We start from the raw sequence: 17514 nt of genomic DNA, 5'->3' as shown, positions 1-17514 counted from the left end.
GGTCCAGTCCCTCTCGAGAGAACTGGTTCCAGAGCCCTTGCTGTGTGTCAAGGTGAGTCCGACTATATCCAGCCGGAACTTCTCTACCTCGCGCACTAGCTCAGGCTCCTTCCCCCCCAGTGAGGTGACGTTCCACGTGCCAAGAGCTAGCTTCTGTAGCCGAGGATCGGACCGCCAAGTGCCCTGCCTTCGGCTGCCGCCCAGCTCACAATGCACCCGACCTCTATGGCCCCTCCTATGAGTGGTGAGCCCATTGGAGGGATGACCCACGTTGCCTCTTTGGGCTGTGCCCGGCCGGGCCCCATGGGGACAGGCCCGACCACCAGGCGCTCGCCATCGTGCCCCAACTCCGGGCCTGGCTCCAGAGCGGGGCCCCGGTGACCCACGTCCGGGCGAGGGAAATCTGGGTTCATTTTGTTGTAATTCCATAGAAGTCTTTGAGCTGCTGTTTGTCTGATCACTCACCTAGGACCTGTTTGCCTTGGGAGACCCTACCAGGGGGCATGAAAGCCCCCTGACAACATAGCTCCTAGGATCATTGGGACACGCAAACTCCTCTACCACGGTAAGGTAGCAGCTCAGTTTACATTATTAGCCTATCTACTGTGGCTAAGCAGACTTTTGCCAAAAGGACAATAATTAATTTTTTTGTGGGTTTATCCACTTTAATGCACTTTATTTTTTTTTGGAATGCATGGTTTGTTTGAAGGCCTAATATAAATGAAAAACTTTGTGCTTTTTTTGAAAAGCAAAGGCTACTGGAAAACATGTCAATATTCCCAAAAAAATACTTTAGTTGAAAAACATGTCTAAAAATGTATTCTAGGCTATTTATGAAATAGAAAAAAAACTGTGAAAAACGGCATTCATTATTCGGTCTTCGGCCAAGCGTTTAAATTTTATTCGGCTTCGGCCACAAATTTCCATTTCGGTGCATCCCTAATTTGGAGGTATGCTTGGGATCGTTGTCCTGTTGGAAGGTCCAACATCTCCCAAGCTTCAGCTTCGTCACTGACTTCATGACATTTGCAGCTAATATATCCTGGTAGGAAATAGAATTCATAATGCCTTGAACGCGCTGGAGATTCCCGGTACCTGAGGCAGAGAAACAGCCCCAGAGCATGATTGACCCCCCACCATGCTTAACAGTAGGAAAGGTGTTCTTCTCTTTGTAAGCTTCATTTTTTCTCCTCCAGACGTAATGTTGATTCATAGGCCCAAAGAGTTCCACTTTTGTCTCATCACTCCATAGAACAGTTTCCCAAAACCTTTGGGGTTTGTCCAGATGATTTTTGGCATACTGGAGTCTATTTTTCTTGTGCCTGGTAGTCAGAAGTGGGGTGCGCCTGGGAGTTCTGGCATGGAGGCCTTCATCTCGTAGTGCACGCCTTATTGTCTGGGACGAAACCTGCGTTCCCCCCTCTGCAATGTCCTGTTGTAGTTCCTCAGCTGTAACACAGGGGTTTTTCACCACTGTACGCACACGGCATCCTCTTTCTACCACGCCCAGGTAGTGTTTCCACTGTGCCTTTAGCTTTAAACTTGCGAATTTTGCTCCCAACTGTGTCTTTTGGAATGTGTAATGTCTTTACTATTTTCTTATATGAAGAGAAATTACCTCCTCTCTTGACTTCTTTGACCACTCCCTGGACTTCACCATGTTGCAAATACACCATTGACCATCTACAAGAAGCTGAGCGTCACAGCCTTTTTCAAACAGTTAAATTGTTGCTCATTGTGGTTCTAATTACATCTACAGGTGTTTTCAACACCTGATTGAAAAGACCTTATTCAAATTCTGTTCTTAAGAGTTCTGATCTTCAAGGGGTTGAATAATTTTGTCAATGAGACATTAAGAAAAGTGTCCTTTTTTGGTATTTTGTAAAATACAGTGTTACAGTTTAAGTTGCATTTGTCTATTTGACACATGTCTATTTGATATGACTTCAAACAAAATACAGAATAAATGTCCAACTTGCTAAAACACCCAAATTGTGTGGGGGTTGAATAATTTTGATCACAAGTGTAAATAAATGTACCGTTAAATTGTTATACTTTTATCAAAAATGTCTGGAATGTTGTAAATGTTTCCTCCTCTTAATTTAAAGTGTTACTTTACTCATATATGATGTGAATGCATTGGCCAAAAAATTTTGTTTACTTGTTTGTTTGTGTCATAATTCATGTCAACAGCAACACGTGTCACACTTAAAGATGAGTAATAGCAACATTTCACTACAATGGTTTAAGGTCCCTGTAGCTGATCAGGACCAGTCAGTACCGTCTGACACCAGCAGGTGCCACTGCAACACAACAATTGACTGAGTGGCGCACCTTTCTGACCATTGCTGAGAGGTGCAGACACGGTAACAGGTGACACAGTGACAGGTGTGACGCTGGCTAGCGGCAGGACATTGCTGCTGGCCGCCTTGGGTCTTTGTCTGGGGGCGATGGAAGTTTCTGTGGGCCCCACAGAGTCTCGTATCCTAAACACAAAAAGTCAAACTTTAGATGTCCATCCATCCATTTTCTACCGCTTGTCCCTATTGGGTTCACGGGGGTCGCTTTTTTCTTTAATCCGGGGGTGTCCTAACTTTTTCCATCTAAAAAATAATAATAATAAATGAATAAATGAAAGCATGCGGCAGCAGTTTTGATATTTTTCATTTTTAAAATAAACATAACATATTGATTTTTTTCCCCTAAAGTTTGGTTGTGGGGACAATAAAGAGTAATAAAAAGGTTAATACCGTATTTCCTTGAATTGCCGGCGGGTATATAGTATGCGCCTGCCTAGAATTACTGCCAGGTCAGACTCGTTTCGCAAAATAATTGGCGCATGCTTAGCATTACCGCCGGCTCAGGATTAACGCCGGGTCAAACTCGTTTCGCAAAATATCATTTTTATTTAGCGCATGTCTAGAATTTCCGCCGGGTCAAACTCGTCACGTCACGAGTGACACTTCACCTGTCATCATTTTCAAAATGGAGGAGGCTGATTTCGATAATTTGAAATCGCATAAAGGGAAGAAGATTAAGAGCTATTCAGTAGGATTTAAGGTCCAAGCTATTGAATATGCTAAAAAGAATAGTAAGCAGCTATGTTTTATTAATATACCGTAGCTGCGTGTCAAATATGAGTCATTAAATGACTCCTGCCTCCTGGTGGTAGAGGGCGCTAGTGATCCTTCTTGCGACTACTCGGCTGCAGAAGAAGTGACATCAAGCAGCAAGAGTGAGCAGCGATCGTTTATTTTTTCCTCTCAATTGCACTTTTAACATGGAGGATTACATATCCAAAATAAAACAGTTTTCTAAACTGGACTTTCAATCGAAGCAAGAGGTAGTAATAAAGGAAGCTCTCCATCCCGCTTCCGCCATCCTAGTCACTGCCGTTGTGTCCTTGGGCAAGACACTTTACCCACCTGCTCCCAGTGCCACCCACACTGCTTTAAATGTAACTTAGATATTGGGTGTCACTATGTAAAAGCGCTTTGAGTCACTAGAGAAAAGCGCTATATAAATATAATTCACTTCACTTCATCGAGACAGAGAGACTTTTAAAACTGAAGAAAGATAAGGAAGACTTCTATAAACAAGTTATCGATGCTTTTGATCAGAAAGAGCTGCGCATGGACTTAATTTATAAGTAAAGGCAAGACCATAATAAAGTTTTTTTTATTAAATGTACTTTTCATGATGGTATTCTTACATCACACTCAAATTTATAAGCGCAGGCCTAAATTTACCGCATGCCTTTGGTAAGTGCCAGAGTGAAAAGAGGTTTCAAATTAATTAGCGCCCCGACGGTAATTCAAGGAAATACGGTAAGTCATATATCATTAGGTGTTACAGATTTACTGGAATACCTATCAACTTCAAGTGAAAAATGTTTATCTTTTCTGCCAAAGAAAACTTGTGTTTATGACAAAACAAAAAAACAAAGTGAAATATTGGATGTGAAGCAACCCTGGTATAAATGTTAGAATTAAGTCGTACTATTTTAATTTTTTTTACTTTCAACACTTGATTTGCTCAATCAACTTCAGATCTAACCTTTGATTATGAGATGTTATTATTTTGTGTGTTTTAAGCCATTTTTGTCAAATAAAAAGTACTTAAAATATTTTCCCTAAAAAAAATTTCTAAGTGTAATATTTGACGTGAAGTAATTCTCGACTTAAATATGTCAATAATTCATCAAATTGATTTTTTTATTCATTATTATTTTTTGAGCAATGGCAGTTTCTTAAAAAAAAAAAATTTTAATCTCTGAAATTGTTAGGATCCTAAAAAGTGTTAAGTCGTATTTTTCAATGCTTGAACTTCTAAATCAACTTCAGATCAATCCATATATTTTTTAAATTGTTTTTATATTTTTGTAATACTTTAGTGCTTTTTTGTCATGTTTTTTTTTTTTTATGGCAAACACACAAAACATGCAGTATTTTCCCCAAAATTATCTCAAAGTGTAATATTTGATGTGAAGTAATTATAGCCTTACATATGTCAATAATTCATAACATTGATTTTGAATCATTATTATCTATGATCAATTTAAAAACAACACACCAATTCTTAAGGATTCAAAAGGACCCCACTCATAAGTGTTAAAAATTAACCATACATTTGATTTTTTCACTTTCACACCAATCTGTCAATTAGAAGTTCTTTGATTATTTATTTGTTTTATGCCATTTTTGTCAGACAATCCAAATTTTTATGGCCGAACACAAAATATGCAATTTTTCCACTCAAAAAATATTTCAAAGTAAAATATATTTCATGTGAAGTAATTGGAGCCTTAAATATGTCAATAATTCATAACATTGATTTTGATTCATCATTATATTTATGAACAATGACAGATTTACCAGTCTGCAAGGCAGTTTTGTGTCATTCCAGTCAACTTTTTCTCCTTACTTTTCACCCGTTTGCTCTACTAATCCACTTTTTGATGCTTTTTTGTTGAAACATACCTTTTAGACTATGTTCAAAGTGTCTGTGGATACCCTGCAGTGGTCAGTGGGACTACCTTGCTTTGGTGGTGCTCTTCTTGGCCGCCACCTGGCTGGCGGTGAGGGGCTGGGGCAGCGAGGTGGGTATGGTGGAGCTCTAGGGAAGAGGACCACGGTGAGAACAGAAGGAGGACGGTGGACAAACAGGACAGGATGTGTCACCTACAAAGATGTTTGGCACAGGACAGTCCCTTGCAGCGAACTGGAAGGCAAAGTAGGACACTTGGTAAATGTCGGGTCTCTTCTCCTGCTCCGGCTCCAGCATGTATCCTGCGGGCACAAAAATACCAGTCCTGCTCTTATCAAGACTACAAAACTCAAGTACAATTCAAATGTGGAATTGCGGATAGGTGGTTTGAAAGAAGCCATCTACGTCAAACAAGAAAGAGGAAGTTAGCGTGCGTGTCCCAAACATTGTCTCCTTCCACAGAAAGAAGGCTAACAGGAAAAGATCTCTGTTTGTGTGGACATCATTATCATAAAGCACTTCTTCTTCAGGGCAAAGTAACCTCAATTCTACTATGAACCGCTAATTTTTTTCCTACGCTTTGAACCCTGCGTATTATAAACTGGCGCGGCTATTTGTAGATTTGTGTTTGCTGACAATCATCATGCAAATCCGTATTTCTTTGAATTGCCGCCGGGGCGTTAATTAATTTAAAACCTCTTCTCACTCCGGCACTTACCAAAGGAATGCGGTAAATTTAGGCCTGCACTTATAAATTTGAGTGTGATGTAAGGATACTATCATGAAAAGTACATTGAATAAAAAAAACTTTATTATGGTCTTACCTTTACTTATAAATGAAGTCCATGCTCAGCTCTTTCTGATCAAAAGCATCGATAACTTGTTTATAGAACTCTTCCTTATCTTTTTTCAGTTTTAATAGTCTCTCTGTCTCGATGGAGATCTTCCTTTATTACCTCCTGCTTCGATTGAAAGTCCAGTTTAGAAAACTGTTTTATTTTAGATATGTAATCCTCCATGTTAAAAGTGCAAGCGAGAGGAAAAAATAAACGATCGCTGCTCACTCTTGCTGCTTGTTGTCACTTCTTCTGCAGCAGAGTTGTCGCAAGAAGGATCACTAGCGCCCTCTACCACCAGGAGGCGGGAGTCATTTAATGACTCATATTTGACACACGCAGCTACGGTATATTAATAAAACATAGCTGCTTACTGTTCTTTTTAGCATATTCAATAGCTTGGAGCTTAAATCCTACTGAATAGCTCTTTATCATCTTCCCTTCATGCGATTTCAAATGATTGAAATCAGCCTCCTCCATTTTGAAAACGATGGCAGGTGAAGTGTCACTCGTGACGTGACGAGTTTGACCCGGCGAAAATTCTAGGCATATGCTAATTATTTGGCGAAACGAGTTTGACCCGGCAGAAATTCTAGACATGCGGCAATAAAAATAATATTTAGCGAAACGAGTTTGACCAGGCGTTAATCCTGAGCCGGCGGTAATGCTAAGCATGCGCTAATTATTTTGCGAAACGAGTTTGACCCGGCAGTAATCCTAAACAGGCGCATACAATATACCCGGCGGCAATTCAAGGAAATACGGTAGTTTTCATGAAACACTGAGAAGGTGTGTAATTGTTTGTGCTAGGGCGCCATCTTTTGGATGAGTTCCCTCACTGTAGGGTCCTTCCATTAAAGTCCTTTTAACTGAAAGTAGAAGTGCCGTTCCGTATATTCTAGCTCGGTGTTTTTCAACCTTTTTGGAGCCAAGGCACATTTTTTTTTCCATCGAAAACATCCAGAGGCACACCACCAGCAGAAATCATTCAAAACTGAAACTCACCATCCGATACTGACAGTAAAAAGTTGTTCTCGCAATAACCAAGCATGCATCACTATAGCTCTCGTCTCAAAGTACTGTCACATCACAGCACGTCTTATTTGGAGCATTTTGCCGTTTTCCTGTGTGTAATGTTTTAGTTCTTGTCTTGCGCGCCTATTTTGGTGGCTTTTCCTGTTTTGTTGGTATTTTCCTGTAGCAGTTTCATTTCTTCCCCACAACTGCTTTGTTTTAGCAATCAAGACTATTTGAGTTGTTTTTAACCTTCTTTGTGTGGACATTGTTGATTGTCATTACATGTACGGACGGACGTACTTTGTGGACGCCGTCTTTACTCCACAGTAGGTCTTTGCTGTCGTCCAGCATTCACTCTTTGTTTACTTTGTAGCCAGTTCAGTTTTAGTTTTGTTCTGCATAGCCTTCCCTAAGCTTCAATGCCTTTTCTTAGGTGCACTCACCCTTTGTCTCACCTTCCCTTTATTTCAAAAATCCTTGAAAAAATTGTTGCGGAGCAGTTAAATGAACACTTAGCGTCTAACAATCTATGTGAAACCTTTCAATCCGGTTTCAGGGCAAATCACTCCACGGAGACAGCCCTCGCAAAAATGACTAATGATCTATTGCTAACGATGGATTCTGATGCGTCATCTATGTTGCTGCTCCTCGATCTTAGCGCTGCTTTCGAAACCGTCGATCATAATATTTTATTAGAACGTATCAAAACACGAATTGGCATGTCAGACTTAGCCCTGTCTTGGTTTAACTCTTATCTTACTGATAGGATGCAGTGTGTCTCCCATAAGAATGTGACCTCGGACTACGTTAAGGTAACGTGTGGAGTTCCCCAGGGTTCGGTCCTTGGCCCTGCACTCTTCAGCATCTACATGCTGCCACTAGGTGACATCATACGCAAATACGGTATTAGCTTTCACTGTTATGCTGATGACACCCAACTCTACATGCCCCTAAAGCTGACCAACACGCCGGATTGTAGTCAGCTGGAGGCGTGTCTTAATGAATTTAAACAATGGATGTCCGCTAACTTTTTGCAACTCAACGCCAAAAAAACGGAAATGCTGATTATCGGTCCTGCTAGACATCGAACTCTATTTAATAATACAACTCTAACATTTGACAACCGAATAATTAAACAAGGCGACACGGTAAAGAATCTGGGTATTGTCTTCGACCTAACTCTCTCCTTTGAGGCACACATTAAAAGCGTTACTAAAACGGCCTTCTTTCATCTCCGTAATATCGCTAAAATTCGCTCCCTTCTGTCCACTAAAGACGCTGAGATCATTATCCATGCGTTTGTTACGTCTCGCCTCGACTACTGTAACGTATTATTTTCGGGTCTCCCCATGTCTAGCATTAAAAGATTACAGTTGGTACAAAATGCGGCTGCTAGACTTTTGACAAGAACAAGAAAGTTTGATCACATTACGCCTGTACTGGCTCACCTGCACTGGCTTCCTGTGCACTTAAGATGTGACTTTAAGGTTTTACTACTTACGTATAAAATACTACACGGTCTAGCTCCATCCTATCTTGCCGATTGTATTGTACCATATTTCCCGGCAAGAAATCTGCGTTCAAAGGACTCCGGCTTATTAGTGATTCCCAAAGCCCAAAAAAAGTCTGCGGGCTATAGAGCGTTTTCCGTTCGGGCTCCAGTACTCTGGAATGCCCTCCCGGTAACAGTTCGAGATGCCACCTCAGTAGAAGCATTTAAGTCTCACCTTAAAACTCATTTGTATACTCTAGCCTTTAAATAGACTCCCTTTTTAGTCCAGTTGATCTGCCGTTTCTTTTCTTTTTCTTCTATGTCCCACTCTCCCTTGTGGAGGGGGTCCGGTCCGATCCGGTGGCCATGTACTGCTTGCCTGTGTATCGGCTGGGGACATCTCTGCGCTGCTGATCCGCCTCCGCTTGTGATGGTTTCCTGCTGGCTCCGCTGTGAACAGGACTCTCGCTGCTGTGTTGGATCCGCTTTGGAATGGACTGTCGCGACTGTGTTGGATCCATTGTGGATTGAACTCTCACAGTATCATGTTAGACCCGCTCGACATCCATTGCTTTCCTCCTCTCCAAGGTTCTCATAGTCATCATTGTCACCGACGTCCCACTGGGTCATTATTGTCACCGATGTCCCACTGGGTGTGAGTTTTCCTTGCCCTTATGTGGGCCTACCGAGGATGTCGTGATGGTTTGTGCAGCCCTTTGAGACACTAGTGATTTAGGGCTATATAAGTAAACATTGATTGATTGATTTTGGTTTAAGCATTAAATAACTTTTTACCTGCACACTACCTCCCGCTGTTGTCTGCTTATTGTGATCACGACAAAGCAATTAGCTACCGGCTGCCACCTTCTGGGATGGAAGAGTATTACATGGTTACCCTGCCAAGCTCTAGACAGCACCGACACATTATTTGTGTATTATAATTACTGGTTTGCAAAAAATATTTTCAACCCAATTAGGTGAAATGACATCATCTCCCATGGCACACCAGAGTGCCGCGGCACAGTGGTTGAAAAACACTGATGTACCCATCCATAGTGTTCTTACTTGTATGGATTCTTCATTCATCACTCCAAGAAGCATTTTTAAGTCTTACAATATAACAAACAATTGTGTGACGTCTGTAGATGCTATCGTAATGTAATGATGCTAACGTCGTTAGTATTAGCTTATATGCTAACACGTTTATGAGTGCCTGTGTTAGTATTATTAACTTACAACGGCATTATTTTTGTGTTGTTAAACAAATTCCTCAGTAAATTAACCAAAAGGTCACCATGGAGTTATTGAGTCTGTTTAGCTGATTGTAGAGTTAGCATCCACAGCTAGTGGGTCCATGACTGACGTTTTGTTTGATCAGTTTACACACACAGTTTGGAAACAACTAATGTATGTAAATAAACATTTTTCAAAGTATTTTTGTGTAAATAACTCATTTCACGACGTATATATCGGCGACTTATACTCCGGTGCGGCTAATATGGAAAATATTGTTTGCTTCTCAAATTTAGCAGGTGCAGTATTTATACTGGTGCGCTCTATAGTCCGGGAAATATGTTAAGCTTCAAAATAAAAGCGCGGCAGTATATTGACCTTGATTCTATCGCAGCAACTAGCAAAAATGTATATCATTTCCGTTCTTAGCTACTAGAAGAAAGGTTAGTGCACGTATGAAAGCTTTATTTTAGTCAAAATTACAAAAAAAATATTGAGTCTTCATTATCACTCCAAGCAACGTTTTTAAGTTTTACAATATAACTAAAACAATTATGTGATGTGTGTAGAAGTGTTGCATATTTGTAAGTGCTAATGTAATGTAATGATGCTAGCGTCGTTAGTATTAGCTAATATGCTAACGGGTTCACGAGTGTCTGTGTTAGTATTATTACGTTACAACGGCATTATTTTTGTATTGTTAAAGAAATTTCTCAGTAAATTCACCAAAACATCACCGTGGAGTTATGTTTGTTTAGCTGATTGGAGAGCTAGCACCCACGGCTAGTGGTTTACAGACACCGTTTGGAAACAATTAAGGTATGTAAATAAACATTTACAGAATATTTCTGTGTAAATAACTCATTTCAAAACATATATATCTGCGACTTATATGGAAAATATTGTTTGCTTCTCAAATTTAGCAGGTGCTGCTTACATACTGGTGCGCTCTACAGTCCGGGAAATATGTTAAGCTTCAAAATAAAAGCGCAGCAGTATATTGACCTTGATTCTATCGCCGTAACAAAGAAAAATGTATTTCATGTCCATTCTTAGCTACCAGATGAAAGGTTAGTCCACGTATGAAAGCTTTATTTTAGTCAAAATTACAATGGAATTATTATTATTGATTTTTCATTCTTCACTCCAAGCAACATTTTTAAGTTTTACAATATAACTAAAACAATTATGTGATGTGTGTAGAAGTGTTGCATATTTGTAAGTGCTATTGTAATGTAATGATACTAGCGTCGTTAGTATTAGATAATATGCTGAGAGGTTTACGAGTGTCTGTGTTAGTATTATTACCTTACAACGGCATTCTTTTTGTATTGTTAAAGAAATTCCTCAGTACATTCACCAAAACGTCACTGTGGAGTTATTTAGTCTGTTTAGCTGATTGGAGAGTTAGCATCCGCAGCTCGTGGGACAAACATGTTTCTTTCCTTGGCCCATTGGTGGAGCCCTTGTTCCACAAGCTGAGGAGGTGGTAAAGGAGTGCTTTGGACAGGCTCAACTTGTGGGGGAAGTGTGCAGAGCAGCAAAACTCTAACAGGAAGTGTGCAGAGCAGCAAGACTCTTCAACAGAAAGTGCAGATAATTCCCAGCAGACTTACGGATTAAGCAGTGCAGCTTGAGGGAAAACTTGGAGTTGTCCGGCACGATGAAGGTGCCGTCGCAGATGGCCACCTGACTCTCCCCGAACGGAAGCGTGAAGAAACACAGCTTGTACAACAAGCATCCCAGCGCCTGTGAAGACACAGTGTTCAACAATCTGCTCGGGGTATTAACGGACAGCTCCACCTTACTGAGCAGCGACTGCAAGCAATATGGCCGCTCAAACATCTCCATAAACCAGGGGTAACCATTGGGTCCATGGTGGAGGGTGTGACAGTCCATGGCAGAGGGTGTGCCAGTGGATGGTGGAGGGTGTGTCAGTCCATGGCAGAGGGTGTGCCAGTGGATGGTGTGTCAGTCCATGGCAGAGAGTGTGCCAGTGGATGGTGGAGGGTGTGTCAGTCCATGGCAGAGGGTGTGCCAGTGGATGGTGTGTCAGTCCATGGCAGAGGGTGTGCCAATGGATGGTGGAGGGTGTGTCAGTCCATGGCCGAGGGTGTGCCAGTGGATGGTGGAAGGTGTGTCAGTGGATGGTGAAGGGTGAGTAAGTGGATGGTGGAGGGTGTGTCAGTGGATGGTGGAGGGTGTGCCAGTGGATGGTGGAGGGTGTGCCAGTGGATGGTGGAAGGTGTGTCAGTCCATGGTGGAGGGTGTGTCGGTCCATGGTGGAGGGTGTGTCGGTCCATGGTGGAGGGTGTGTCGGTGCATGGTGGAGGGTGTGCCAGTGGATGGTGGAGGGTGTGCCAGTGGATGGTGGAAGGTGTGTCAGTGGATGGTGGAGGGTGTGTCAGTGGATGGTGGAGGGTGTGTCAGTGGATGGTGGAGGGTGTGTCAGTGGGTGGTGGAGGGTGTGTCAGTGGATGGTGGAGGGTGTGTCAGTGGATGGTGGAGGGTTTGTCAGTCCATCGCCAGCCAGGCATTAAAAAAAATAGAGCTACAAATGATGGATCATTAATCTTCAGCAAGACGTGACCTTGATTGACATTCAGTGCACCCTAGGGTCTTGTGAGATGATGCTGGCAGCTGCCAAATCATTATTAAGAAAAAACGACCGACAGGAAGGCCATAAACACTTTTTATTTCAACCGTACCTCCTGTCAAAAAGCTAAAGACTGGCCGCACACATTCCTGTCTTCACAATAAAAGCCCTGCTTCATCCTGCCTGCGCTAACAAAATATGAGTCTCAGAAAGCTAGCAAGCTACGGAGTTTTCCGCCAATGTATTTTGTGTAAAGTGTATAAAAAGGAGTATGGAAGCTGGACAAACTTTCATGTGGTATTGGACGGGAAGGAGGACTTTTTTTTTCTCCTCCATTTGAAAATACGGAGGTTGTCATCACTACTGTCTGATTCCAATCAATGCAAGTCATCACAATCACACCAACTTATAGTCGTGTCTTCATGAAAGAAACCTGCTTGTATGATCATTAAACGCCTTTCAGTTCTTAACCTCTCTTTCATCAATAAATGAATATAAATGATGAATATGAATGATCCCCTCCACTTGGTCCATGCCATGAATGATGCCTTCAGTGCAGTTGGAGCTGAACTGCTTCAGGGCCTCTCGGGTACACATGCACACATGTTGCGTGATCCAAACTTAGAACAGGAAGTGAGTTTGGCAGGAAGTAGGAGTCTGTTGCACAACATTTAGAGACACACTCGCTCGACGTCAAGTATTTGAGTCACTATTTTGGCTGCCACCCTTAAATGAGAGCCATCTTCGGCAACAATGACATTCCAAAAGCAGGCGTCAGTGCATATCAAATCAAGCACTTCCACAACCCACCGTAGCAGAAAAACAAAAGCGGCTCCTTTTGAAACCCTGTCAAACATCCCCCGCCCACCCCAGAGGCCACTGTGTATGAGCACAGAGCTCCAGGACCACACCGACCATGACTGACTTCTGCAGTCGCTCGTTTGGTTTCAATTCCAACTCTGCGTGCGTGTTGGACCGCACTATTTGACGGCGACCTGTCTCCGAGCAGCTAAACATCATGCTAAAGAGAGTATAAAGATAATTTGCCCTTAAGTGCCAACATTTGTCGCCGGTGTTCTGGCGACACATGCTCCCCATTGGAATCCATGCACACCCGGCATCTGCACATGCCAATGAATGCAGGGATGGCAGACATGTAATTGTGCACTGAAGGAGTTTAACCTGAGTACAATCTAGGGCTGTGAATCTTTGGGCACTCAGCAATTCAAGATTTGAGTCAGAATCAATTCTCAGTTCAAACTGATTCTTGCAATGTATCATTTGGTATCATAATTATATTCAAACTTTTTCAAAACAAGTTACAATTTAGAAATGCATCACCTGCATGTACATCACCTAAAAAAAGGTATTTAAAAAAATGTATTCTTGTTATGATATATATATATATATATATTTACACACACACACACACACACACATATATACATATGTACACATACATATATATACACACACACACACATATATACACATGTACACATACATATATATACACACACACACACATATATACACATGTACACATACATATATATATATATATTATATACAGATAATATACATACACACACATATACATATATATATGTATAAATATATATATGTATTTGTGTATATATATACTCACACACATATGTATGAATGAATGAATATATATATATATATATATATATATATATATATGCAGAAAAAAATATATAAACAAACATATATATATAAATACATATATACATACAGACACATATATACAGATAAATATACACACACACACACACACACAGATGTATACACATATATATATATATATATATATATATATATATATATATATATATATATATATATATATATATATATATATATATATAGACAGATAGAGATAAATATATATACACACACATTTATATGTGTCTGTATACACATAAATATATGTGTATACAGACACATATATAAAGATAAATATATACATACACACATACATATATATACATATATATATATATATATATATATATATATATATATATATATATATATATATATATAAGTTTGGGGTCACCCAAACAATTTTGTGTTTTACATGAAAAGTCACACTTATAGTAACACAAATACGACTGTATATACGGCGGATACTGCAAATATCCAAAATAGTTTCTCTCGTTTGATGAAATAACATTAGAAGAATTCTTACAACGCGTAAATGGAATAAAACAAACAACATGTTTACTTGACCCACTTCCTGGGAAACTTATCAAGGAGCTTTTTGTATTATTAGGTCCCTCAGTGCTAAATATTATAAACTTATCACTTTCCTCGGGCACTGTTCCCCTAGCATTCAAAAAAGCGGTTTTTCACCCTCTCCTTAAAAGACCTAACCTCGATCCTGACCTCATGGTAAACTACCGACCGGTGTCTCACCTTCCCTTTATTTCGAAAATCCTCGAAAAAATTGTTGCAGAGCAGCTAAATGAACACTTAGCGTTTAACAATCTATGTGAAACCTTTCAATCCGGTTTCAGCGCAAATCACTCGACTGAGACAGCCCTCGCAAAATTGACTAATGATCTATTGCTAACGATGGACTCTGATGCGTCATCTATGTTGCTGCTCCTCGATCTTAGCGCTGCTTTCGATACCGTCGATCATAATATTTTATTAGAGCGTATCAAAACACAAATTGGTATGTCAGACTCAGCCCTGTCTTGGTTTAACTCTTATCTTACTGATAGGATGCAGTGCGTCTCCCATAACAGTGTGACCTCGGACTATGTTAAGGTAACGTGTGGAGTTCCCCAGGGTTCGGTCCTTGGCCCTGTACTCTTCAGCATCTACATGCTGCCACTGGGTGACGTCATACGCAAATACGGTATTAGCTTTCACTGCTATGCTGATGACACCCAACTCTACATGCCCCTAAAGCTGACCAACACGCCGGACTGTAGTCAGTTGGAAGCGTGTCTTAATGAAATTAAACAATGGATGTCCGCTAACTTTTTGCAACTTAACGCCAAAAAAACGAAAATGCTGATTATCGGTCCTGCTAGACACCGACCTCTATTTAATAATACAACTTTAACATTTGACAACCAAATAATAAAGCAAGGTGACTCTGTAAAAAATCTGGGTATTATCTTCGACCCAACTCTCTCCTTTGAGTCACACATTAAAAGCGTTACTAAAACGGCCTTCTTTCATCTCCGTAATATCGCTAAAATTCGCTCCATTTTGTCCATTAAAGACGCTGAGATCATTATCCATGCGTTTGTTACGTCTCGTCTCGATTACTGTAACGTATTATTTTCGGGTCTCCCCATGTCTAGTATCAAAAGATTACAGTTGGTACAAAATGCGGCTGCTAGACTTTTGACAAGAACAAGAAAGTTTGATCATATTACGCCTGTACTGGCTCACCTGCACTGGTTTCCTGTGCACTTAAGATGTGACTTTAAGGTTTTACTAATTACGTATAAAATATTACACGGTCTAGCTCCAGCCTATCTTGCCGATTGTATTGTACCATATGTCCCGGCAAGAAATCTGCGTTCAAAAGACTCCGGCTTATTAATGATTCCTAGAGCCCAAAAAAAGTCTGCGGGCTATAGAGCGTTTTCCGTCCTGGCTTCAGTACTCTGGAATGCCCTCCCGGTGACAGTTCGAGATGCTACCTCAGTAGAAGCATTTAAGTCTCACCTTAAAACTCATCTGTATACTCTAGCCTTTAAATAGACCTCCTTTTTAGACCAGTTGATCTGCCGCTTCTTTTCTTTCTCCTATGTCCCCCCCTCCCTTGTGGTCCAATGACCATGGATGAAGTACTGGCTGTCCAGAGTCGAGACCCAGGATGACCGCTCGTCGGGACCCAGGATGGACCGCTCGCCTGTATTGGTTGGGGACATCTCTACGCTGCTGATCCGCCTCCGCTTGAGATGGTTTCCTGTGGACGGGACTCTCGCTGCTGTCTTTGATCCGCTTGAACTGAACTCTCGCGGCTGTGTTGGAGCCACTATGGATTGAACTTTCACAGTATCATGTTAGACCCGCTCGACATCCATTGCTTTCGGTCCCCTAGAGGGGGGGGGGGGGGGGTGCCCACATCTGAGGTCCTCTCCAAGGTTTCTCATAGTCAGCATTGTCACTGGCGTCCCACTGGATGTGAATTCTCCCTGCCCACTGGGTGTGAGTTTTCCTTGCCCTTTTGTGGGTTCTTCCGAGGATGTTGTAGTCGTAATGATTTGTGCAGTCTTTTGAGACATTTGTGATTTGGGGCTATATAAATAAACATTGATTGATTGATTGATTGATTGATTCACCACCATACGTTGTGAAATGAATAAAAAATAGATTCAAGACATTGACAAGGTTAGAAATAATGATTTGTATTTGAAATTTTATTTTTTTTACATCAAACTTTGCTTTTGTCAAATAATCCTCCATTTGCAGCAATTACAGCATTGCAGACATTTGGCATTGTAGTTGTTAATTTGTTGAGGTAATCTGGAGAAATTGCACCTCACGTTTCTAGAAGCAGCTCCCACAAGTTGGATTGGTTGGCTGGGCACTTCTTGCGTACCATACGGTCAAGCTGCTCCCACAACAGCTCAATGGGGTTCGGATCTGGTGACTGCGCTGGCCACTCCATTACCGATAGAATACCAGCTGCCTGCTTCTTCTCTAAATAGTTCTTGCACAATTTGGAGGTGTGTTTTGGGTCATTGGCCTGTTGTAGGATGAAATTGGCTCCAATCAAGCGCTGTCCACTGGGTATGGCATGGCGTTGCAAAATGGAGTGATAGCCTTCCTTATTCAGAATCCCTTTTACCCTGTAAAAAATCTGCTACCTTACCAGCACCAAAGCAACCCCAGACCATCACATTATCTCCAGCATGCTTAACAGATGGCGTCAGGCATTTTTCCAGCATCTTTTCAGTTGTTCTGCATCTTACAAACGTTCTTCTTTGTGATCCAAACACCTCAAACTTGGATTAATCCGTCCACAACACTTTTTTCCAGTCTTCCTCTGTCCAATGTCTGTGTTCTTTTGCCCATCTTAATATTTTTCTTTTATTGGCCAGTCTCAGATATGGCTTTTTCTTTGCCACTCTGCCCTGAAGCCCAGAATCCCGCAGCCGCCTCTTCACTGTAGATGTTGACACTTGTGTTTTGCGGGTACTATTTAATGAAGAAGTCAGTTGGGGCCCTTTGAGGCGTCTGTTTCTCAAACTACAGACTCTAATGTACTTATCTTCTTGCTCAATTGTGCAACGCAGCCTCCCACTTCTTTTTCTACTCTGGTTAGAGCCTGTTTGTGCTGTCCTCTGAAGGGAGTAGTACAC

General features: G+C 41.2%; 1 protein-coding gene across 2 annotated transcripts in view; it reads right to left on the bottom strand.

Moving 5' to 3' along the window:
• The window catches only part of bmp2k (BMP2 inducible kinase), a 90014-nt gene that overhangs the window by 25643 nt on the left and 46857 nt on the right, over positions 1–17514 (bottom strand). For both annotated transcript variants that reach the window (XM_061904907.1, XM_061904915.1), the window contains exons 7-10: positions 11181–11313; positions 5185–5288; positions 5036–5115; positions 2335–2486 (exon numbers count right to left, since the gene is read on the bottom strand). In XM_061904907.1, coding sequence (XP_061760891.1) covers positions 2335–2486; positions 5036–5115; positions 5185–5288; positions 11181–11313 — 469 coding nt within the window. The remainder of the gene's footprint in view (positions 1–2334; positions 2487–5035; positions 5116–5184; positions 5289–11180; positions 11314–17514) is intronic.

Source organism: Nerophis ophidion, linkage group LG01, assembly GCF_033978795.1.
Source record: "Nerophis ophidion isolate RoL-2023_Sa linkage group LG01, RoL_Noph_v1.0, whole genome shotgun sequence".
Taxonomy (NCBI): Eukaryota; Metazoa; Chordata; class Actinopteri; order Syngnathiformes; family Syngnathidae; genus Nerophis; species Nerophis ophidion.
Note: the sequence above shows the minus strand (reverse complement) of the source record. Positions and strands in the feature narration are given on the sequence as shown.